Source organism: Piliocolobus tephrosceles, chromosome 13, assembly GCF_002776525.5.
Source record: "Piliocolobus tephrosceles isolate RC106 chromosome 13, ASM277652v3, whole genome shotgun sequence".
Lineage (NCBI taxonomy): Eukaryota > Metazoa > Chordata > Mammalia > Primates > Cercopithecidae > Piliocolobus > Piliocolobus tephrosceles.
In genome coordinates this window covers 69,248,795-69,273,083 of record NC_045446.1, presented here as the reverse complement: position 1 = coordinate 69,273,083, position 24,289 = coordinate 69,248,795, and the positions used below count along the sequence as shown (strand labels likewise).

At 48.4% G+C, this 24,289-nt stretch overlaps 1 protein-coding gene across 1 annotated transcript in view; it reads left to right on the top strand.

Annotated features, from left to right (window-relative positions):
- The window catches only part of TENM4 (teneurin transmembrane protein 4), an 800,850-nt gene that overhangs the window by 357,056 nt on the left and 419,505 nt on the right, over nucleotides 1-24,289 (top strand). The window contains exons 5-6 of the mRNA XM_026446989.2: nucleotides 14,261-14,548; nucleotides 19,151-19,420. Of these exons, the coding sequence (XP_026302774.1) occupies nucleotides 14,326-14,548; nucleotides 19,151-19,420 (493 nt within the window). The 5' untranslated portion in view covers nucleotides 14,261-14,325. The remainder of the gene's footprint in view (nucleotides 1-14,260; nucleotides 14,549-19,150; nucleotides 19,421-24,289) is intronic.

Genomic DNA, 24,289 nt, shown 5'->3' with positions numbered 1-24,289 from the left:
CTGCTGGGAAGGCTGTCACAGGAAGCAAGTTTCAGCTCACTATCAGGATGAATTGCCCAAGGCCAAGTTTAGAGAATGAAATGTATTAGGAGTAAGCTCCCTGTCACTGGAGCTCAAACAAGCGCTGGCTGCTATCCACGTGGACTCATAGAAGGAATTCAAGCATCAGATGGGGCTTGGGCAACTGTATCCCTCATGTTCCCCTTTAACTAAGAATTTGGGAGTGTAGTTTTTTTAATTACCCCTGCCTGAATTGGAGTTTTTAACAATTATATCCTCCAGGTTGAGAAATGTATAAAGGCTTTGGGTGACAAAACCGAACCAGTCTCAAGAAGAGGTGGCCAACCGAAGCCACCCAGTCTGCCGTTATCTTGTCTAGGGACAGAATGCACAGAGGCCAAAGGCTTGCGATGGCACAGGCTCTGGGACTGGGGCCTATTCCTGGATCCCTGTTCCCATCTTGGAGTCAGCCGCACGCTGCCTGCCCCACCTCCACCCCAGCAGCCTCTTCTCCATTCAGACTGCCCTGGAGAATCCCTTTCTTTACGGCACTTATGAGACTTAATTACCAATGGCGAAGTCCTTTGAGGCCTTGGATGAAAGGAATGGGAGCAGCACAAGGCTTGATTAGGCGTGTAGAACTCTGGGCACAATTAGCTCCATGAGAGACTGGCCCTGCCTTTATCTGTCTCCAGTTCTGTGTGACTTACAGCGGCTAATTATTGAAATAAAAGTTGCCTGGCCACCCAGCTGCTGGAAAGAGGGCCCTAATATCTGTTAAGTCTGCCTTTAATTATTAGAGATGGAGGCAGCTTCAGGCAGTTAGGGTTTTCCTATCATTATGGGCCTTTTCCTCTACCCCTTTGAGGCTTGGATACTCAGAGATGTCAGTGAAATTCTGCCAAAGCTACATCTCTCACCCTTGCTTTCTACATAGCATCCCTTTCCAAGATGCCTTTACTAATCCACCCTTCCTGCTGTGAGGACCCCTATTCACACCTCCCCAAGGGCCTTTGCAATCATTGCATCTCACAGAACTTCGAGTCCTAGATGTAGTATTTTAAATTCGTGTGTGTGTGTGTGTGTGTGCGCGCGCGCGCGCACGCACACGTGTGCATTTTTCTGGGGTATCAGGGCAGTTCTCAGGTATAGATTAAACGTGACACCCCCACACCAACCCATTTTGCAGAAGAGAAAACTGAGGCCATGGAAGGAAGCAGGATGGAGCCGACAGCTTCTGGCTCTTCACTTGCTGGAATGTGGCTGACCACCAGTCACAACACCCCAAGCCTTAGCTCCCGCCTCTCTAAAAACAAAATTTCCAGCAGCATCAGGAGGGCACAATCAGTTGCCCCCTTCACAAATCTGGGGAGCTTGTGTGGGGCCAAGGAAGTGGATTCATACTACAGAAAAAGAGCCAGTTGGAGGATGGCAAGGGGGAGGGTTGGCTCACAAAGGTTTCCAGCTTTGGGGCTTTCATTAGGCAAAGAGAAAATCAGAGAGCTTTGCACCTAGAAGGACCATGGAAGTGACATATGGAGAGTTGTATGTTTTTATTCACTTTGGTTCAACCCAGCAAACCCTGGATGTACCTCTTAGCTGTTCTTAGCATTGGGGAAGAATCAAGATGTTGTAAGTACCAATGAAGTTAACGATCCAGGTGTTTGGGCATTTTCCTAACAGATGATGAAATCGAGGCACAGAGCAAGTCCTTGGGACTTTCCCAAGGACACCTCACCTGCTCTAAGAGCCCATGTGAGCACCAGCTGTGGGATGGAAGGACTGTTCTGAGGTCACTTTCAAACCGCTATTGTGTGGGCTTCAGTCATCACGAGTTGTGGGACGGCTTGAGTCATAGCAAGTGAGGAGGAAATGTAAGGGCTGGGGGTATACAACAGGAAGTTTCTTCCTCTAGGCCCGTCCTGCCCCGGCCCCACCAGCAATGTTGAAACCTGTGTCAGCCACGAGCACTCCGAGCCCACACCCGTTGGGCAGCAGTTCTGAGCTTGATCCAGTTCCATCCCCAGGGCTCAATAGCAAAAGGCCTGGTGAACAGAGTGACAATAGAGTCTTTGGTTTCTGAACAGTCAGAGCAGTGGGCCAGCAGCCATTAAGCATGTATGCATACATGTGTGCATGTGTACACACACACACAGACACACACATCACCTCCGACAGGAGGGACGGCCTGGGTAATCCCTGCTGTCCTCCCAGCAGCGATCAGAGGCTGATGGTGACCTCTAGATTTCTATCCTCTCTGCTGCTGTGATAGCATCAGTGTCAGGTATGCCTGGGGCATAGACGACATGTAAGACAAGAAGCTATTGTGCACACAAGGTACCTTGATGGCACCCGGAGAAGCCATTGTGATATTCCTTCCCTGCTCAGCAGAGCATCTTCTCTGGGCCTAAAGAGCAGAAAGGATGGCTCTAAATCCTTCCTTACCCACAGACCCAAAGCTGTATGAATTCAGGCCCAGCGTCTGGCTGAGCAGACAGAGGAAAAGAGGGACCAACCCCTTCGTCCAGCTGTTGTGCTCGACCAAGAAGTTCCTTCAGGCTGAGGAGGCCTTTGTGTTAAAACTAAGAGTTTCACCATTTCCAGAATCCTTCAACTGATGCCTGCCTTTCTGGGATGCTGGTTTCCCTTCTGTCTCTCTCCTCTCTCACCTCACAGAGTGGAGGCCTAATAGGGAGCCCAGGTAATTACAGGTTAAGATTGGACGCAGTAGGGGACGTGTGATTAATCAGCCTCTCTCCCGCTTCCCTCTATTTCCTAGTGTGGTCCCAGAATAAGCCCAGAGAAAGTCAGGAAAAAAAATGTTTTTACAGAGAATTGGCACTCCAACAAACTGGGTTTCAGACTTGACCCTTGAAGGGGTTTTCTAGGAAAAGGGTTTTTCTAGGGAGGAAGAAGGAAGTATTTTTCCCTGGGGCCTGAAGTACAGAAGAGACAGGCAATTTCCCAAGGTGCCACTTACAAGGAAACTCAGAGTCCTAATGGCCCCCTGGACTTGGGGCCCCAGTGGGTCTGGCTTCCAAAAAAGCCACATGGGACTAAGTGCCCCAAGGGAACATGTGTCGGGTACAGGAGAAAGGGGTGCGGGGGGACATTCAGGCTGCACCAAGAGGCTCCCAGGGGATTCCAGTCAACACAATGGGAGAGGCAGGTAGGCAAACGGATCGTCTTCCTCTCCCTGCTCTGTTAACCCCTGCTTGGCTTTTCAGACCCGGCCGAGGGATTCCTTCTCTAGGCAGCCTCTGCTGCCCACCTCACCTGGTGCAGTGCCCCCCTACCCCGAGTGTCTGTGTTAGTTGCTCTTTTGCGTCCTTTGTGCTGGAATCACCTGTAGACGTGTTTGTCCTTCTGACATTCCTGAGGGCTCTTCGAGGACCGAGACTGCATCCGCTCCAACCCCTTGTCCCCAGGTCTACCCTAGGATCTCATAAAGCCTTGTTGGTTGGGAAAGAGGGAACAAGGATGGACAAACCCAAGGAAAAGGTCACCAGAAATGTGAGGGCTTGAAAACTGTGGGAGACATGTTCAATCTAAAGAGAGGACACAAAGATACCCAGACCAGTCTGGTCTTCAGTCTGGAAGAACTATTGCTGGGGCAAAGGCGTTAGGCTTATTTCCTGAGACCCCAAGGAGTAGAGCTGAGGCCTATGGAAGGAAGCTAAAAGGAGGCAGGTTTCAGCCCTCTGAGGCAGTAAAGTCCCCAGCTTTGGAGCTGGTGTGACCGCTCCGTAGGGATGGGACTGAGGAGGGTTCAGGCCCCTGATGGGGCTTGAATCAGCTGACCTTTGATGTTGCTTTCAATCCTAACACATTTTCTTTCTTCTTTGGTTTTTTGTTGTTGTTGTTGTTGTTTTTGAAACAAAGTGTCACTCTATTACTCAGACTGGAGTGCAGTGGCTCCATCTCAGCTCACTGCAACCTCTTCCAGCTCTCAGATTCAAGCAATTCTCATGCCTCAGCCTCCTGAGTAACTGGGACTACAGGTGTGTGCCACCACACTCAGCTAATTCTTGTATTTTTCGTAGAGGTGGGGCTTCGCCACATTGGCCAGGCTGCTCACAAACTCCTGGCCTCAAGTGATCTGCCCTCCTTGGCCTCCCAAAGGGCTGGGATTACAGGCATGAGCCACCGTGCCCAGCCTAACACATTTTCTGACTCTAAGATGCCACCATTTGTCAAAGGGAATTATTGGCTAGTATGTGGCTTTGGGGACAGGAAGGATGTGGACCAAGGAATCTGGAAGACACAGCTAACATAATACCACCTGTTGATGGAAGGCCTATTGTGTCCCAGGCCCTGCACATGCCCAGCCCTCTGGGGGGTCAGGCAGCTCTGGTGGGAGCCCTCCCAGCTCCGCAGCTCAGGATCAGAGAAGCAGTGCCCATACAGCAGCTGTCTGCCCTTTGATACCTAGCCTCTGACAAGCTCTCTAACAGAAGGGCAAGATGGCTCCTGTAGACAGCGGCACCATCTGTCACCTGCCTGCCAGCCGCTGATTAGGGATGTCCCAGCAGCCAGGCTGGGCATGCAGCCACACTCCACCACACTCCCAGGAAAGCCCTGTCTCTGTCCCAACAGTTCTCTTTCTGTACAGGGCACGTGTCAAGCAGCAGCTGTAAAAGCACTTCTCCCAGGAGTCCAGGCCAGGTGCTGACTCAGTTCATCAGAAGAATTAATAATGTTTTCTAAAAAGGTGAAAGGACAAATAGAACCTTTAAGCCAATTAGAATACAGAATGACCTATGCAGGAAGTAGTGTAGGTTATGATTAAAAGCTTGAACCTTGGGGTCAGAGAGACACAGGTTTGAATGCTAGCTTTGTCACTTTTTTGTTGTGGCCTTCCAGGCAAGATACTTACCCTCCCTAAATCCTGGTTTCTTTGTCTATAAAATGGGGATGGTTTTGGGTGTGGTGAGAACTCAGTGAGGTAATGCATATAAAGACCTTGCTTTTAGCCAGCCACCATTATTATAATCACTGTCTCACTGTTGAAAAAGGCCGGGGATTCCCCAAAGGGACAGCACCAGAGAAATGTGCTCTGGGTGCCATGGCAGAGAGTACAGAGCTCGGAAGCAGAGCTCCCGGATTCTAGTCCTGGCACGTTGTGTGAACTTGAGCGTCACTTTGCTACTCTCAGTTTCTAAATCGGTAAAGTGGGGATAGCAGTGCCTCCTTCTCTGGTTTGCACAAAGCCCAACACAATACTTGGTACAAGAACAGGTACCACCATAACCCATCCTCCCCACCCTCACTTTAAAATAAAGGACTCAAAGACCACACTTCGAAGGAATAAGGAATGTAAAATTCACGATTTTACAGGCACACACACACAGATGCTACCCAGGACTTATATTTTGTGGAACACATTTTAGCTCTGAAATATTTATGGGCCCTTTTTGACACACAAAGAACTAAAAATATCGCCCTGTGCTTATGTTAAGGAAAACTTATAAAACTTTAGTCCAGCAGGAATTCAGTCAATTTCCTGGCTTGTTTCGGGCTGTATCTGAGGCTGCGAGGTAACCCGGGGTGATAACAGCCCCCATTTCCCTGCGGGTTTTGGCAGGGGCAGAGGTTTCTTGGAGCACTGTACTGTCTGTGGAAGTCTCTCTGAGAATGCTCCAGGCCCCTGCCCCTTCATAAATATTGCTGGAACCCATGTGAAGGGGCCAGGTTTGTTTCTTGAATTTCTCCTCAAACACCAAAAGCTTTATTTCGCATACCTCCCCTTCTCCCGGGCCCCACACTCTTGCCATTCTTCCAGACCAGCTCCAGCCTCCCAAGGCAGTAGGGCCCTGAAAAATAGCTGCAGGGCACGCTCCCTACCAGATCCTCCGAGTGCAGGCTCTTTCTGCCACATGCATTTTGCATTTTACTGTCCACTTACATTTACCATGTAGGGATGTTGCTTTATTTCTTCTACCAGGCTGCTCCCTCCTCACTTCTCAAGCTTTCTCTCCAACCTCTTTGCCTCCCCAAAGTCTGAACTCACGGAATATAACTGGACTTTTGTCTGTGCCAGGTTCATTTTTCCAGGCTGTGATCTGGAACAGTGTTTTTCAGACTGTAGGTTGGCATCTCATTCATAATTCTAGTTAAATAGGGAAGAAAATATCAGATTTCACCCTTGCAGGAAGGTTCAGCATCGTTTCATGAAATTTTTGTTTTAGTTCAAAAATTGTAGATGTATATGTATCCCGGATTGCAACATAAGTGTATTTTTACTGCAGGCAAGAGAAATTTGAGAGCCACAGATCTAGACCTTTTTTCTCTCCTTACGTCAAAACTGTCTTTTCCTTGACATTCTTTGGTCTTCGTTTAGATGTCACTGTTTCTGGGGAGTGGTCCCTGATGGTCTCGCCACCTTTGACCCACCTTGGCCTGGATGTGGGGCAGGCCCCTGTGGTGTCCTTCCCTGCCTCTCCCTCTGTCTGACTTGCCCACTGTATAGAAGCATCTAGGAGTCGGAAGCACATCTGTCTTGTCCTCTGATGCCTCCAACGAGGCTTGGCACAGGAGGGTAGGAACTGGGAGTTGGGGGAGGAGAGAAGAAGGGAGTTTCCTGTGACGCCTCCTTGGATCTTTTGCAGCACTTAGGACAGAAAAGGGACTTAGCAATGATTACCAAATGAATTAGCCTATGGAACTAGGTTTTTGATCCTTTTCTTGAGGTTCAAATATTTTCTTCAGTTTCAAATCTAGACCCTGACACTTGGAAGCCATGTGATCTAGAGCAAGTCAGTTAATCTCTGGGCTTGTTATCTCATTGATAAAATAGAGTAAATAAGAGAAAATAAAGATTAAAAGAATAACACCTAACTTACCAAGTTGTTATAGGGATTTGAAATAATTTACACAGTACCAAGCACATAAGGAGGTGTTCAATTAACAGTAGTTATCTTACTGTTATTAGCCCTTTTCCTGTCTTCAATGATCCCCTGATCACCATCACCACCAGGGGGCTCCCAGCCCTCCCCACATTCACATCCCTGTTCAAACTTTCCAGATCCATCTAAGCCCAGCTTCATGTAAAGGGAAAAAAACAAAAAACAAAAAAAAAACTACTGATATGGTTTGGCCGTGTCCCCACCCAAATCTCATCTTGAATTCCCACATGTTGTGGGAGGGACCTGGGGGGAGGTAATTGAGTCATGGGGGCAGGTTTTTCCCATGCTGTTCTCGTGGTAATGAATAAGTCTCACAAGATCTGATGGTTCTATAAGGGGGAGTTTCCCTGCACAAGCTCTCTCTTCTCCTGTCTTACCCCACGTGAGATGTGCCTTTCACCTTCTGCCATGATTGTGAGGCCTCCCCAGCCACGTGGAACTGTAAGTCCATTAAATCCCTTTTCCTATATAAATTACCCAGTCTCGGGTATGTCTTTATCAGTAGCATGAAAACGAACTCATACAACCACCCAAACGTGGATTTTAGAGTCAGAAGGTCTGGGTTCAGGTCTCAGCCCTGTCCTTTACTGGCTGTGTGAACTTGATAAAGTAACTGGATCTTTTAGCCTGGTCTCAAAAATGAGAAATGATTATGGCTTTCATGGGGGTATGTGAAAAGCACTGTGCTCGATACATATGTCTTCTTCCCTCCTCTCGTCTGGGCCCGCTCTCCTTCTCCACAGACACACCAAAACCAAGACCCACGTCAGCGTAAGAACAAGCTTATAAAACTGCAGTTTATACTTTATCAAAGAATTTGTCACTGATGGTGATGGTCCCTAGGGCTGACACCCCAGAGAGATGGTGAGCTGTCACTGGAGGGCTTGTGACCTGCTCATCTCTGGAACCTCCAGTGCCTAGCACTAGACTGGTCTGCAACAGTTTGTGACAATGAACTCTTCTCTAAGGCACCTTTGTGGTGCTCAGGTTTTGCTTGGAGAAGAGTTTCAGAACACTGCACCATCTCTGGAGCAGGCTGGTGGGCCGAGTCCCGCCAGGGTCTTGCATGTCTCACAGATGGGGTCAGTGGCAATGTGCTCACCTGGGGGCCACATGCTCTTTGTCTTGATTGGAGCCTCTTTGTTTAGCCTGAGGCCTGCAATGACTGAGCTGCTAGTTTGGTCCTTAGGTATGTATTTGCTACTTGAGCTTCCCAAAACATTCTCACCTACCTCATTTGGTCTATGTTTAAAGTAGTTACATAATTTATTGTTTAGAAATAACAGCACAATAATGATGATGGCATTGACAGTAATGACTGTCCATTCCCTTATATCAATTTAGTACATACAGTTTACAAAACATCTAACAAACTCAGCCTCTTGGAATAAGTTAAAACGTCTTGTGCCCAGGGCCACACAGCTAGGAGGTGGCCAGGACAGGCCTTACTCCTAACCTGGAGCTCACTCTGTCACTGTCAGGGTAGAGGGTTCTGGAAAGAAGGTTTGGAGTTGGACACATCCAGCTCTTGAGTCTCTTTCTGTGTGACTGCAAGCCAGTTATTTTACTTCTCTAAGCCCCAGGCTCTTCATCAGTAAAATGGGACCAATTCACAGAGGCAGAAATGGTGAGAACTAAATGAAAGCATCTCAAGCACTTGACTGGTGCCTGGCCTATGGCAAACCCTGAGTAAGTGGTGGCTGGTGTTATTATTAGTTCGATGATGACGATGATTGCTGAAAGCCAAAGAAAGTAAGGGGTGAAGCTGTATCATTGGTCAGGATCCTAACAGGAAACAGAGTTCACTCTAGATGGCTTAGAGGAACAGACTTTAATGAAGAGATGGAGGTGCAGCAGGCTCAGAGAGCCAGCCCTGATGGTGAGACACCTGGGCTCTAGCAACAGCAAGAAACTGGCACACCCCTGGGTCTGCACAGATGAGGGCAGGGGAAGATGTTAGCAGAGCCCAGTGTGAAGCGGAGGACTGGAGGAGGGGCTACCTGTGGGAGAAGGCATGGACAGAGGACTAGAGAGCTAGAGGGGGCAGCGAAGACACATTCTGGCCTCTCACGTAACACGAGCCTGCCCCCATCTCCTCCAGGTGCCGCCGTTAGGTGAGCCCACCCAACACCCCTTGTAGAGGTTCAGCAACGTTAAAGAGTATGGGATGTCTGGCAAATGGCAGGCAGCTCTGCAGGACTGAAATGGAGCGTGTGAGTCTGCAGGAGACAGGTTGCTCTGTGGCAGTGAGAGGAAGCAGAGAGAGACGAGGAAAGTCAGATCTCCAGAAGCTTTGGATGTCAGGCTTATGGATTTTATGGGGAACCCAGAGGTTGGCGGGTAAGGAGGGAGCAAACACGTTTAGGCATGGATATTGTCTTGTTTTTCTAAGACCACCAGAGCGAGCACAAAAGAACCAGCAAGTAGGCAAAGGTCAGGCGCAAAACTGCTAGTTTATTTTGGTAACCTAAGGTGTGCGGGAGAAGTCTGTCGGCCTCTGGCGAAGGAGGCCGGCAGAGTCCCCCCGTGGGGCTCTCGGACGGACTTCCCACAGCCCCGACATCCCGACAGGACTGGGGCTGTGAGAGGGCCGCTGGGGCTGTGAGAAGGCCGCGTGGCTCAACGGCCAAGAGTGGCTTTTCTAGGAGTGGGAGGGCAATAGGTGGGGCATGGGCGTGTCAGGGGCGTTCCGCAGGTGCAACCAGGTAAATCTTGGTCTCTTCAGATTGACGTCACCTGGCGCATGCCTAGTTGATCTGCACCTTCACGGGCGCCGGCTGCATTTTCGCGCACGCGGGAAGGGTTGGTGGTGAAGAAGAACCCGGAAGTGCACCATCTTGCCTCCGTTTGTCCAAACAGATATGTGCCATGTGCTTCCGTGCTGAGCCTGTGGCTGGGGGTTGCAGGGTCTGAGGTGGGCCCCTTCCCCAGCATTCCTTCTGTCCTGCTGGGGAGTTCCAGGTCACTGCACTGAAGTCCCTTGCTCCAAAGGGAGCATTTCTCCACTGTCACTCCTCTTTCACCTCAACCTCTTCTTTCCTGCTGTTAAATGGCAATTTGAGTGTGAACCATACCTGACCTCTCACCTGTTCAAAAGCAGTAAATACTTGCTGAATTACTATATTAAGCCTAAAATGTGAAAAGAAAATGTAAAGGAAATGAGAATCAGGTGAATATTCTCCCTGCCTCAGCTTTGTGACAGAGAAGCTGTGCATTAGGTGTGTATGTTCTTAATAATTTGTGGTTACTGAGCCTTTGCCTTGATGCCAGTGTCTTCAGTCAACAGGCACACACTGATGAAAAGAAATAGTCATCCACCAATTTAACAGCCTAAAATGTTTCTCAGCCTTATTAACATATGTTTCTGAGGGGATGCTCCTTCCCCAGTTATAACTGACACCTCCCCGGAGCTTTCTACATTATGCTTTTTAAAAAGAAAATGTGTTTGTTTTTTCTGATGATAATAATAGCTAACATCTATTGAGCACTCATTGTGTACCGGGGACTGTATATGCTAGGGGCACATATTAACTCATTTAATCCTCAAAACAACCCTAAGGGGTTTTACAGATGAGAAAGCGGAAGCACAGAGCGGTTAAATAACTTGCCCAAGGTCATTCACCTGGTCAGTGGGGGATGCATACTTCAAGCCCAGGCTGCCTTTGAAATTTAAAAAGAGAATACAATGCCTCTAATTCAGCCTTAGATTAAAGCAATGCCTCTAATTCAGCTTTAGATTTACTTGATACTTAATTGGTAGTGAACTACTAATATTTTATGTTATTTAGGCTTAATAAGAAGACATGAAGTAGCTGCCAAGTAATTTCATTCATGCATGCACTTAACAAGCATTTTGTGAGCACCAGATACCAAGCCTGCCTACCCTCAAGGAACTCTAGTCAAGGGGAGAGGCAGACGTGAAACAAGATCAGCTAGTGGGCTGCACGTGCAGTGATGAAGCATCATACACACAGTCAGAGAGGCCACAGAATTCACATCCAGGAAAGTGCAGGTGGCTCGGCAAGATGGAAGCAAGGTGAGAGAGAATGACAAGAGCCTTCATTTTGACCAGGAAACTAGAATTGACCCCAAAGGCTCAGCAGGGCTGCTAGAGGGCATAAGCAGGACAATAGCATGACCTGGGCCTCGAAAATTTCCCTGGCATAGTCCGTACAGCAGTTATACCCACTTGCTGAGTTCAACCTCAGGATCACAATTCTTTCTCCTCTTTATATGCGAGGGCCATGTAACCTTGGGCAGCATACTTAACCTCACAATTTCTCATCCGCAGTCTGCAGAAAATCATAATACTTATATCACAGGGTTGGTGTGAGGATTAAAGATGTTATATATAATCATAGTAAAAGTAAGCAATAATATTAGCTACTAAGAGTCTATTAGCTATAATGTTAAAACCATTATTAATATTATGAGTTATTAATATGAGTTGTTAGTGAATCATATTAATGATGGCTAACATTATGGAGTACTTATGCTTATTATTATCATCATCATTATTGTCACTCAGGGGTTAGAAGTAAACAGGCAGAGGCAGCGGTTGCCATAAATCCTCATTCAAATTACACCAGCACAGTGCTTTGGGTTGAAAGCCAGTATTGGGTCATGATATCAATTTAGAGTTATAATCAGTCATTTTTTAAAAAATGAAGGAGAATGAGATAGAACATATCAGAGTGCATTTCTCATCATGCAATAACTTGTGAATCTTTTGTTTCTCTTTTATGCATATTTCTCATCACGCAATAACTTTTGTGAATCTTTTGTTTCTCTTTTAAACATATAAACACACACATTCACATACATCAATGTGTGTAGTGGGTCACTATGTAAGATGTTATAAATTTTTTTTTTTTTTTTTTGAGACAGGGTCTCACTCTTGCCCAGCAGGGAGTACAGTGGTACCATCACAGCTCACCATAGCCTTGACCTACTGGGCCCAAGCTATCCTCCCGTTTCAGTCTCCTGAGTAGCTGAGACTACAGGCATGTGCCACCGTGCCTGGCTAAAGTTTTGTTTGTTTGTTTGTTTGTTTGTAGAGACAGGGTCTTGCTGTGCCCAGGCTGGTCTCGAACTCCTGGCCTGTAGTGATCCTTCCACCTTGGCTTCCTAAAGTGCTGGGATGACAGATGTGAGCCACCCCATGCTTGGCCATAATATGTTTTTCTAATTATGGACTGCAGTCAAGAAAGTTTTAAAAACCCTGGAGTAGAAGGTACTATCACTGATCTTCCTTGTGGTCCTGCTTCTCAGACACTCAGGGGACTATCATCTTGCCAGCTATTGGGAGACTGAGCATCAGGATGGCAGAGCTCAGAGCTCTGGGTTTGAGCCTCAGTAACATAATTTGATTTCTCTGTGTCTTCGGTTGCACCCCTTGCCCCAGCATTAATTTCCAGGGATATTTTGAGAATTGGGAACCAAAATAGTTCACCTATTCATCTTAATTGGATCTAGGTATAATCCCGAGGCATTGCAGTCTAGTTAGTGCCAGCTTTGCAACTAACTCACCATGTGGCCTTAGGCAGGAGACTATATGGCCCTGGGTCACTATAGCTTCATCTATAAAATGGGGATGAAAATAATTGTAATCTTTACTTCACAGTTATTATGAGGCACCAATAAAATCACAAATGTTTGTACTCTTTGAAAAACGGGCCAAAGAGCTGTCTCTGATGTCCATGATCAAAGGCAGAATTTGGAAACTGCGAGCCTCAGAGCAAATTCGACTCAGCAGTCTGTTTTGTTTGGCCTGCAAAGTATTAAAATTAAATAATAATAATAATGGCTCAACATCTTAAAGTCGTACATTTTATATCTAACTCCAAATCTCCAGCTTGTCTTAAAAATTCACAAGACACCACTACCCCCCAGACATTCCCACCCATACTCCCACTTTGCAGCACAGGCAGGCACTCAGACAGACGTACCCTCCCAGCTGTCAAGGCCCCACCCTGGATGCTGAGGTCTGATGTTGGCAGCATTTATCACAGCTCTTGCTCTGCTGTTTCTCTCATCGGACAATGAAGCAGGGGAATGCCTTGTGTACCCATGCTGCTCTGAAAGATGGAGCAATGGAAAGCCGGAACTGAGCAGGTTGTGTTTCATAAAAACTAAGTGATGCCCTATGTCTCTGTGGAGGATATTCTGCTTTCCTTCCTTCTGTATTGAGCTCCTGGCCCTGTATGGTTGTGTTTGCTACCCCAGAGCTAAAAGAAGACATTTGGAGGGAGAAAGAGGGTGCTATCACGAGTCAAAAATCCAGTGGTGTCAGTGTAGGGCAGAAGGGTCAAGATGGGGAAAAGAGGATAAAGGGATATTAGGAGATTCCCACCAGTCAGACCCCCTAACAACACCCAGATGCATGGGGCAGACACTCGGCTGCCCAGTGCTGATGGCGGCACTGATGAGATGGGCAAGTCTAGAGGTGAGGGACATTCTCTGAGTAACTGGAAGGGCACTTTTGTGTACTAAGAGTAGGAGGGAGACATCTCAGGGAGGCAGAATGGAATAGGAAAAATGCAGGCTTTAGAGTCAAACAGATCTGAGTTCCAAACCTGGCTTTGTTACTTGACACCTAAGTGACCTTGAAGGGGGTTCTGAATCTCAGTTTTCTCATCTGTCAGATGGGGATGCTTAGCTGGTTAATGAAACACATCTTTATTAGGCGCCTACTGTGTACCAGCTCTTGCTCAAGGTGCTAGAGACCAGGAGTGAGCAGCACAGGTCAAGTTTCTGCTCTCATACAGCTTACAGGCTAGCAGAAGGAGATGAGCAAAAAGCAAATAATTATATAATCATCTGGTGGTGGCAAGTGTGGGTTGGTTGTTTATACCTTGGCTTGTTTCCAAAAAAGGTTGGAGAGAGTAATAATATCTCAGAAGGTATGAAGATTTACTAAGATAATATATGCAAAGTGCTTACCCCAGTGCTTGCATGCAATCATCCATCTCACAGATTTTTAAGGAGCCCTGGGCTAGAGCTGGGTCAGGCCCTGTTCCACGTGGGATGTGATGGGAATCAAACAGGCTTGGTTCCTATCTAGGGATATTACTAACTGCCAGTGCCCTCTGGCCTTTGCTGTCAGCTTCCTTGATGCCCATCCCTGGAGGAGGCCTCTTCAAGGTGAATAGGCTAAGTAGCAGAAAGGGACAGCATTTGTAATTAGAGGCCCTGGGTGCGAGTCACTTACCGGCTGCGTAGCGGTGGAGCGGTACCCTCACCTTTGCTGCCTGGGGTTCTCTGTCCACACTGCTGCAAGGGTTAATCCAGGATCAGGACGAACCCGGGAATGTTCTCTGCCTCTCACGCCCTATCTTCGGTTTCCCTGGCTCTAGACCACTCGGCCCTGAGTGCGGCGAGGACCCTATTTGTGGATGTGGAAGAGCGCGGGCCAGAGGCCATGGACGTGAAGGAGAGGAAGCCTTACCGCTCGCTGACCCGGCGCCGCGACGCCGAGCGCCGCTACACCAGCTCGTCCGCGGACAGCGAGGAGGGCAAAACCCCGCAGAAATCCTACAGCTCCAGCGAGACCCTGAAGGCCTACGACCAGGACGCCCGCCTAGCCTATGGCAGCCGCGTCAAGGATATGGTGCCGCAGGAGGCCGAGGAATTCTGCCGCACAGGTGAGGGCAAGGCCGAGGGGGCGGGGCCTGGGCGCAGGGGATCTTGGCTCAGGTAGGCATGGGCTCGGGTGGGCGTGGCGCAGGTGGGCCTGGGGCAGGTAGGCGTGGCACAGGTGAGCTGGAACACCAGTTGGGGTGCCATATCAACAGCAGGTCTCTGCCATTTGGGCACTTGGACCTGGTAAAAGCCTGCCCTGTAGTTCATTCTTAGTTCATTTATTTTCTCCCTTACTCACTTCCCTGGCATAGTGAGGTGGTTAGGAGCTGGGCTCCAGTGTTTGTCTACCTGCCTAGAGCTGAGTTAGGCTTCCCTCTAAACCTCAGTCCTCAACTGTTAGATGGGCGTGAGAAGCCTCTCTACTGCATCGAATTGTCACGAGGACTTAATGAGATGGCCTTTCAGTGGTAAGCATAATAGCAAGTAAGTGCTGAATAAAAGTTAGTTCCTAGTTTTGCTATTCATTCAACAAACGTATTTAGCAGTTTCTTTGTGTCAAGCCCTGTGTGACCTTGAGAGGAAGACCTTCCTGAGATAGTTAGACATGAAAACTTAGTAATTTGTAGGATATCCTGGTGCCTGCCTCCCTCTCCTGTACTTTCTGCTTACAGTAGTCCCCAAAGCGTATCCATCCTGCCCCAGTATTCAAATCCATTCTTCTTAGCCATTCCCTCTGACACTTCCCAGTGCAAGCTATTATCATTTTTCTTGGAGGATTAATCACAATCACCCCCCTTCACCCAGAGCTGCCTGCCTCGAGCCATTCTCTGTACTGCAGCCAGATGAAGCTTAGGGGTGATTCCCTGTTGCCCTTCAACTGAGCTCCCCCTAACATAGACCGCTTTCCCCAAATCTGTTCCTGTTTCTCTATACATTTTTTGTCCCCTGACTCTCCACACTCCACCACTCATGAGCCAGCCCTGCTGAACTGCTCAGGTTTCCATACCTGTTGTGGTATTTCTTTCCTACCATAGTGCCTCGGTGATTCCTGTTTTTCTGCAGATGCTTGAGCCCTCTTTGATGCCTGTTGGGCCATGACCAATACCTGACAATTTGTGCAGCCCATCCTGATTTTGCTCTGCCCTTCTCCCTCTTCACAGACAGGGTCAGCTGAGCACTGTGCTATGCAATTTATACGCATTTTGACAATGTTATTTAATTCTTACGACAACCCCAGGGTGAATCATTTGCCCAGGATCACGGAGATAAGAGGAGCTGGCCACACACACACACACACACACACACACACACACAGCACACCTATGACCTCTTCATTTCTATTCTCTCCCACAGGCCTGTATCCATGTGAAAGCTGACCTGTTAGCAGGGCTGCCTGTGAGGCTTGAAAAATGAGCAGTCCCTCTCCCAGCTTATGGTTAAGGCTCCAACTCTGGCATCAAACAGACCTTTGAATTGTGGCTGTGCCATTTTTACTATTCTCAGCTACTTCACCTGTGCAAAGGGATAAACAGTGCCTAGTAGGTGGTGAAGATTGATGAGAACTGTAAATAAAACACTTGACACCAGTACCTGGCACAGAACGGATGCTTCAGAAATGTTGCCTGCTATTAATTGTCATCTCTGGATCTCACTGAAGGGAAGAGACAAAATGGTCTCTGAAAGCTTTCCTCTTGCTCTGTCCTGTCCGTAAGTGACAGAGCTCAGCCCTGGCTGGCTTGGACCTAGCACATGAGGCTCAGGGAAGGGGTAGCTCCTTATCTTTGTAAATAACAAATAAGCAGTCTCATCTCATAGGCAGGCATGTGCATAGCAGTTTACAAAATACTCTCCTTCAAATTATCACCCTGGATCCTCAAAAATCCTTTGAGGGTAGCAGGTCATAGATTATCATCCCATTTTAAAGACAAGAACATTGAAGCTCAGGTGATCACCAGCCCAAGATTGCACAGCTAGATGTTGAGTGAGATGGGGTGTCAACTCTTGCCCTGAGCCTCAGGAAAGAGGCCAAAAAGGACATAAAGCAAGTAAACCATGAGGACTTCTTAAATTGGATGAAGTAAATCTTCCAAACTCACACATCAGAGGAGCTGACTGGCTCAACAGGATCATGGAACCCTTAGAGTGAGCCCTTACCTTGCATATCTCTGGTCCAGAGATGTCTTAGCTCACTGGTATCGATGCTGAGTCTGGCTGCTTAAAAGGGTATGCAGGACAAGCCATATGGAAATCAATGCAGCCCAGGCTCTTTGTTGCAAAGAAATTTGATTTTTCACTTAATGTAAGAGTCATTCTTCATAACATGTGAGTGGCTTCTCTTTGAGAGGGCCAGCCCAGCAGAGAACAGATAGAACCGTGGATGGCGGCAGGGGGCGAGAACAGGACAGGAGAGAGGAGTGTAGATCAGAGAGCGGCCAGGGAGTGTGATGTGCAGGGAGAGCGGGAAGCAGACTGAGGAATTTAGGTTCTAATTTAGCCTTTTCTTTTTCTTAGGTGAGCGAAATAAGAGGGCAGATTGGAGTAGGGCACAGAGGAGTGGTATGCAAAATGGCTAACATCTGGTTGGCCCAGCCTCTAACCAATCAGAATGTCTGCCTGGCCACTGAGCAGAGCCCACAGGCTTCTTTTATGCTTGGTCCACTGACATTAACCCTTTGTTTAGTAACTGGATCATGAGGAGACTGGGGGTATTGGGAAGGGGCTGGAGCAGCCAGAGCAGAGGCTGAGAGGCACTGGGTATGGAAGGAGGCACTGAGGTGGCTTGGCACAAGTTATTTACCAAGCTGTGTGGAAGTACTTCATGACTGTAACCTGGCATCAAGGCCGTCCCAGCCTGAGCCAGCTGAGTGGGAGGCCTGAGGCACACCTCCACCCACCACCACAGCCTAGCGCAGCAGCTTGCATTTCAGCAGCACCCCAGCTGGTCTCTCCTCCCTGCTTTCTTGTCCCCTTATCTGTTGTCCAAAGTACTGCCAGGGTGCGGGCGTGTGTGCGTGTGCATGCGTGTGTGCACGTGTGCGTGTGTGCATGTGTGTGCGTGTGTCTGCGCACGTGTGCGTGCACGTGGGTGTGTGTGCGCGCGGGTGTGTACGTGTGTGGGGTTACCTAACTTTTACAGGGCACCTACTCTGCCGCAAGTGTGATAGGTGTTGGATCCAGATAACTAGCACACACCGGGGGAGCACAGGGTTATCTGTGAGAGTGAGACACACCATTATAATAGGATGGCATCTCTGCTGGCTCCCCTTCTACCTCTCCGGTAGTTCCTTCTTGCTCTCCTTTGCCGGCTTGTCCTATTCAGTCCTGGCCAAGGAGGCCTTTAAAGCTTGGCCATCCACCTCTTCTGCCTTCTAACTTGTCATTCGCCACATTCACTCTCATTGCAAACCTCTCCTCTGAGCTCCTCACCCCAATATCCCACCTTCTGGCCCTGCACTCCCAGAACACTCTCTGTGGATCTCCACACTTTGAACTTGCACACTTAATCATGTGTTTGGTTGTGTCTCCCCTACCCGCCAGAGAGTTCTGTAAAGTTGGGCACTGTATCCTATTCACTCTGTATCTCAGTACAGGCCCAGGGCCAGCGTGACTTGGTTTAAACGTGGATTCTGCCTGATTATAAGCCCAGTTCTCCAGATCATCACTGTAAGTGGGATCAGACCCTTACTGCCTTTGTGTACTCCCTCTTCCTTTTCCCTGCAACACATTCCTGGAAATACTAGAAATATAGGAGAAGCTGTCCCTGAATAGACATTGAATTCACATGCAGGAGTGACAGGGAGGTTAGCTTTCCATAAAGTCAGCATTCTATTTGTCACTCAAGTACTAATCCTAGGTGACCTTCTCTCACCCACGCACATCCTCCCCAGCCTCTGTCCTAGGCATTGCTAGGCCTGCCCAAGCCCTCAAGAGACCTGTGTCTGCCAGTTCCCCATCACAGACCCACTTGGGGTGAGGAAGCAGCAGCCAGAGCCTTTTTCCTGGTACGAGGCTGACCTTTCTCTGCCAGTCCCCATCTTCTTCACTCTCAAGCTTCAGGCTTTCTTGACCTGGCCAGAAAGGAACTTCTGGCCCCAAGGGAGCCATTTAGATCTCATTGACTGGGCTTCTGCCCTGCTCAGGACTTGCTGACAATCCTCCCTGGAAAAGGAGACCTGAAGCCCTCGATTCATTTTAACAAGCATTTATTGAGCCCCTTCTGAGTACTGTATTTTGTTCTAGGAACAGAGATTTAAGAATAAGCATAAGCAAAACATGGTGCCTGCCCTTGTTGAGGTCACCTTCAGCACAGGTTAGACCCTGAAACAACTCTACTGTGCAGTACGACCAGGCCCAAGGACTCCGGAAGGAGCCTGGAAAAAGTGACGGTGAATTCTGCACAGGTGTTGGTATTGAGGTAGACTTCACAGAGCAAGAGCAATTTGAGTTGAGGCTTAAAGGAAATGGAGGGTTCAGGCTGGTGAAGAGGGGGCAGAAAAAGCCCTCCAGGCAGAGGCAATCACTTGAGCAAAGGCATGGGCATAGAATGCCACAGCAAGTTCAAAGAACGACAGTGAGTCCTGGGGTAGGAAGGCCAGGCTTCAGGCAGAGGCAGAGGCAGCCCTCTTCTCAGCGCCCTGACCGAGCTCACCTGTGTTTCCTCCCAGGTGCCAACTTCACCCTGCGGGAGCTGGGGCTGGGAGAAGTAACGTCCCCTCACGGAACCCTGTACCGGACAGACATTGGCCTCCCCCACTGCGGCTACTCCATGGGGGCCAGCTCTGATGCCGACATGGAGGCTGACACGGTGCTGTCCCCTGAGCACCCTGTGCGGCTGTGGGGCCGGAGCACACGGTCAGGGCGCAGCTCCTGCCTGTCCAGCCGGGCCAACTCCAACCTCACGCTCACCGACACCGAGCACGAAAACACCGAGACTGGTAAGTGGCTGGTTCGGTCTGTGCCGGGTGCCTGGGTGGTGGAGCTGGGGTTTTATTTACAATATTGATTTCCTGCTCCATTGCCTGGGGCTCTGGTGAAGTTGGTGAAAAATTGCTTTACTCTCAGGTATCAAAAGTCAGAGTCGCTTGCTGAGTCGTGTGAAATGCCCACCCATGAGTGACATGCCAGAGACTGGGTCGCTGCTCTTTCCTTCCAGATTAGGGAGGCGCATAAGGCTCTAGGTCATTGCTTGTAAGGTGCCTGTGTGCAGGGGAGAAGACAGGGCATGGGGCAGTGGTAACAGATTCCCCATAGTTTGTCTTCTATCAAATCAGCAAGGCCTGGTCCTGCCTGAATCCTGCTCATTTCATCTCTAGCTCCAGGTGCTCAGCAGTCCTGGGCAACCTCCAGGAACACTGTCCCACATCAGCATCTTATGTTGTTCAGAGGATGACTTCCAAACAAAAAGTGTCATTTGGGGATAACTTAAAACTTGAGGTTTAGGGGAGATGTTGTCAAAGGGTACAGAGTTTCAGTTAGGAGAAATAAGGTTTTGAAATCTATTGCACAGCATGGTGACTGTAGTTAATAATAATGCATTATATATTTCAGAGTTGCTCAAAGAGTAGATTTTTAAATATTCTCACCACAAAAAAAATAAGTATGTGAGATGAGGAATATGTTAATAAACTTTAGTTAATCGTTCCACAATATATTTTTGTATAAAAATATCATATTGTGCCCTGTAAATATATATAATTATTATCTGTCTATTAAAAATAAAAAGAAAGTGAAAAGCCAAAAAAAAAAATAAACTTTAACAATTAAAACTTGAGGCTTTGCTGCAGCGTCCCCTGATCCCAGGAAGTGCCAGCTGCACACTCCTTGTTCCACTCTCCTCCCTGAGGCTCCTTCTCAAGGCCTGAGAGAGGCTGTGGGAGGAAAAGATGACACCTGGTTCACATGCCTCCTTTTCGTCATGGAGGAAAGGGGGCCCAATTTCAGCGTTTTCCTCTTCCTCTTTCTCCCTTGGGACCTTGCTGGCAGAATTCTGAGGGGCTCTGAGTCTAACGTGGTCCTGCGTGGAGACTAGCTCCCGGGGGGAATCTCCCCTTCTGTGTATTTCATGCCTTACCAGAGCCTGAGCAGCTTTGCTGAGCCAGGTCAGCACCCAGGTGGGTCCTGCTGAGGCCTGGCAGCAAAGGAAAGAGTGGCAGAGCCCAGGAACAGCCCCAGCACCTGGAGGGCTGTTTCTGGGAAGCCCAGTGAGGAGGAGGTCCGCTGGTGCTTCCACACCAGAGCCGGCAAAAGGGTAGGGGAGGGCAGTCTGAATTTATTAATAGAATAGGAAGCATCTAGCCCAGTGCCCCCTGCTGGCTTCTAGCTTCAAATGTAGATCCTCGTGATTCCTGCCCCAGATTCCCCTGGATCAGGGCAGGGAACGGGTCACAGATGAGGCTTAGAGGAGTTAGTCTCTGAAGAGGAGGCTCCAGCTGAGTGATGTAAGACCAAGATTGATCCCCAGTTTGGGGATGGGCAGGAGACCACGCACGGTCAGGGTCAGGTGGGGAAATGTATCCCCTTAGGGTCCAGAGTCCCATGCAGCAGAGTTCCAAAGGTGCATCCTGCCACCCCTCCCAGAGGACTCACGTGTTCGCCTAGGGAGCCTGCATACTTGTCTACGTGGGAGGGTGGCAATGGCTTGGGTACTGGGTACTGGCTTGGCAGTGTCACTCTCCCCTGGTCCCCGGTCAGCCCTGTGAAGGGGCTAATGACCTCAGTACCAGAGGAGTTTCCCTCTCTCTGGTGGGAAACCACCCACACTCCCTCACCCACCTTCCCAAGGCCATACCCAGCCAGCAGCCCTGCCTCTCCCCACCCCCACCACACACTGAACTTGAACATTAAATTGAAGGGCAGTGCTGGGCCTGGCACAAAGAGAATAGGGTATGTGCCACCACACCACAGCAGGAAGGGAGCCTCGGTTCTGTTACTGGTCTAGGGTGTGGCATTGGGTACATTGCCTCCTTTCTTGGGACCTCAGTTTCCTCATCTATAAAATAAATAGTTTAAATGAAATTAGCATTCCTTGATCTGAGAATGTTAGTTCTTAGATGGGGTAGGGGGCTGTTCTGTGGTCAAATAATGTAGGAAACACTGAATCAATCAAACAAACTTAAACCAGTTTCTTTACTCCAGGACTTCTTAGAGTTTTTAAGATGTTAATGTGCATGCTAATGGATAAATTACCAAGGGGGGATGTATGCAGCATTCCCCAAATCGATTTGACCACAGAACTCTTTTATTCTCAGAGCATCTGGTGGGACCAGTATTCTAATAAACAATTTTTTGGTCTAGCTGAGCTAAATGACCTGTAGGCCCTTCTGGATGCAGAATTCTTGGATTCTAAGTGCATGCACAAGATGAAGGTATGCGAGAGGAAAATGATAATAATAACAGCATTAATACTTAATAGTTGTGTGGTTGGGCGTGGTGGTTCAACCCTGTAATCCCAGCACTTTCAGAGGCTGGGGTGGATGGATTGCTTGAGGCCAAGAGTCCAAGACCAGTCTGGGCAACATGGCAAAACCCCATCTCTACTAAAAATGCGAAAATTAGCCAAGCGTGGCGATGCACACCTGTAATCCCAGCTACTCAGGAGGTTAAGGCAGGAGAATCACTGGAACCCCAGAGGCAGAGGTTGCCGTGAGCCAAGATTGCACCACTGCACTCCAGCCTGGGCAACAGAGCTAGACTCCGTCTAAAAAAAAAAAAAAAAAAAGTTGCTGCCAATTACCTGAACCGAAGCACAGTGCTAACTGCTTCAGCTGTATTATCTCATTTACTCCCCCTACAACCCTTTGAAGAAGATTTTATTATCCCCATTGTTGCACAAAGGAAACCGCAGCCCAGAGAAGTTAAGAAACCTGCATAGGACACACAACTAGCAAAATGAGATTGGAACTCAAGCCTATATGACTCTAAAATCTTTACTCTTATAGCCCTAGTTATAGTGAATTCCCTCAGTAGCAAGACACTTGGGTTATTTTTTCTTTTGAAGCCTTCTTGCCATGGTGACAAATGATCATTTTCCATAAAGTCATGACAGAAGGAGGTGCACACTGCCCACATTATTGTATATTCCCTGAGAGCTGAATTACAGCTGAATTAAGCCTCTGTTGGGTGATAATGACATACTCACTAAGCCTGAAGAGTTTCAGCCTTTGATAATGGGACGGAGAAATGGCTGCCTGCTCCCCTGGCCATGTCGTCATCTCGTTATGATCATACATTTCCACACTGGCCACAGAACTCAAAGCCTCGCTGTACTCAGGGTAGACGGTGGGCAGAGGAGGTAGGCAGATGAGTCTAATGAAGGGCTTCTGTTTCCCACATCCCTTCCAAGCCTGGACTCCCTGAACCTAGATTCCCCATAGGTGCCCAAAGGCTGTCTACTTGCTCCCGGTTGGGAAGTTACGTTAACAGCTTTGTTATGCAGTACTCAGATCTAAATAATGACAGCAATCATGGGAATGACTCCCTTTTATTCACTGATTAGGTTCACGTTCCTCTTACACTATTATCTCCCCAATTTATAGCTGAGGAAACTGAGCCACAGAGAGATTAAAAGGCTGTGCACAGGGCCACATATCTAGTTGAGCTGGAGCCAGGCTTTACTACAAAAGTCTTGTTTCCTTTCACCCTCTCTCTCCCTTTTCTTTTACCTTCCCCCTCTCCCATCTTTTGTAGTTCCGCCTGACCTCATCAAACCCCTGGCCCCAGCCAGTGCTCTCCTTTTCTTGTGATGGGAACTCAGATCTCACCATCAGAACAGGGCTCAGTTCCACTGGACCTATCAGTCAACACATCACAGTGTGGTCACTTCTCAGGGTTAGAGCAAAGCCAGCAACCTCATGCTATGTGCTTACCACTGCACATGTGCAATTGCCTTTAATCCCCCTGGCAACTCAGTGGCATTCCCATTTGCCGAATGGGAAACTTGAGGCTCCAAACCGAGACACAACAGCCAGCGAGTCAGCAAGTTGGCAGAGCTTAGATTTGAAGTCTGGTCTCTTCGATGGCCTGAGCCATCTCTATAGTTTGAGCCCTTTGCCTGCCTCCATTTGAGACTGCAGGCGTCCTCAGCTGTCAATTGAGGCCACCAAAAATGTGCAACCAAGTTCTCAGAGATCCTTACCAGATAAATGTGAAATGTGAAGCATAACCCCAGCAACCTCCAGCCACAAGAACATTTACTCTGCCTCCACACCAGGCCTTGCATTAGTCAATAGTAATTGTCAACAGTATTGATAGCGGTGGAGGCTTTTGCTGAGGTCACAGTGATGCTGCATGCAGCTGCCATCAATAATAACTTTTATGGGGTCCATTAAAGACAATTTCTGCCCCTGAAGGTTAATGTCAGCAGCTTTTATGTCACTGCTTAATATCTAAAATAAATACAGAATTGACTGGGTAATGTAAACACAAATCTTCCTACTCAGGGCCTTCAGGCAGAGCCAGCCCTCAGGCCTCTCCTCTCCTGCCGTGAGGGGCCAACAGGCTTGGGGGGCAGTGAGAAGCTGGCGTGTCAGGAACACAGCCGGTATGCAATAGATGTTTTTTATAAAGCAGAGGTTGCAATTCGAGCTTCACCCCCAAGCACTGGGTCAAGCTGACACTGTCTTTTGTGAATTCATTCTGTAATTCGTCCCACAGCTATGCTGAGCTTCAGTGTGCAGCATTATTCAAGGATGTGGACTCTAGATGACCAGTGAGGGAGGCAGGGCTACAACCACCTTGCAGCTCTTTAACAGAGGTGCAGCAGGCAGTGTTGCAGAGCGGAGAAAGAATGCTAGTTTCAGAGTCCA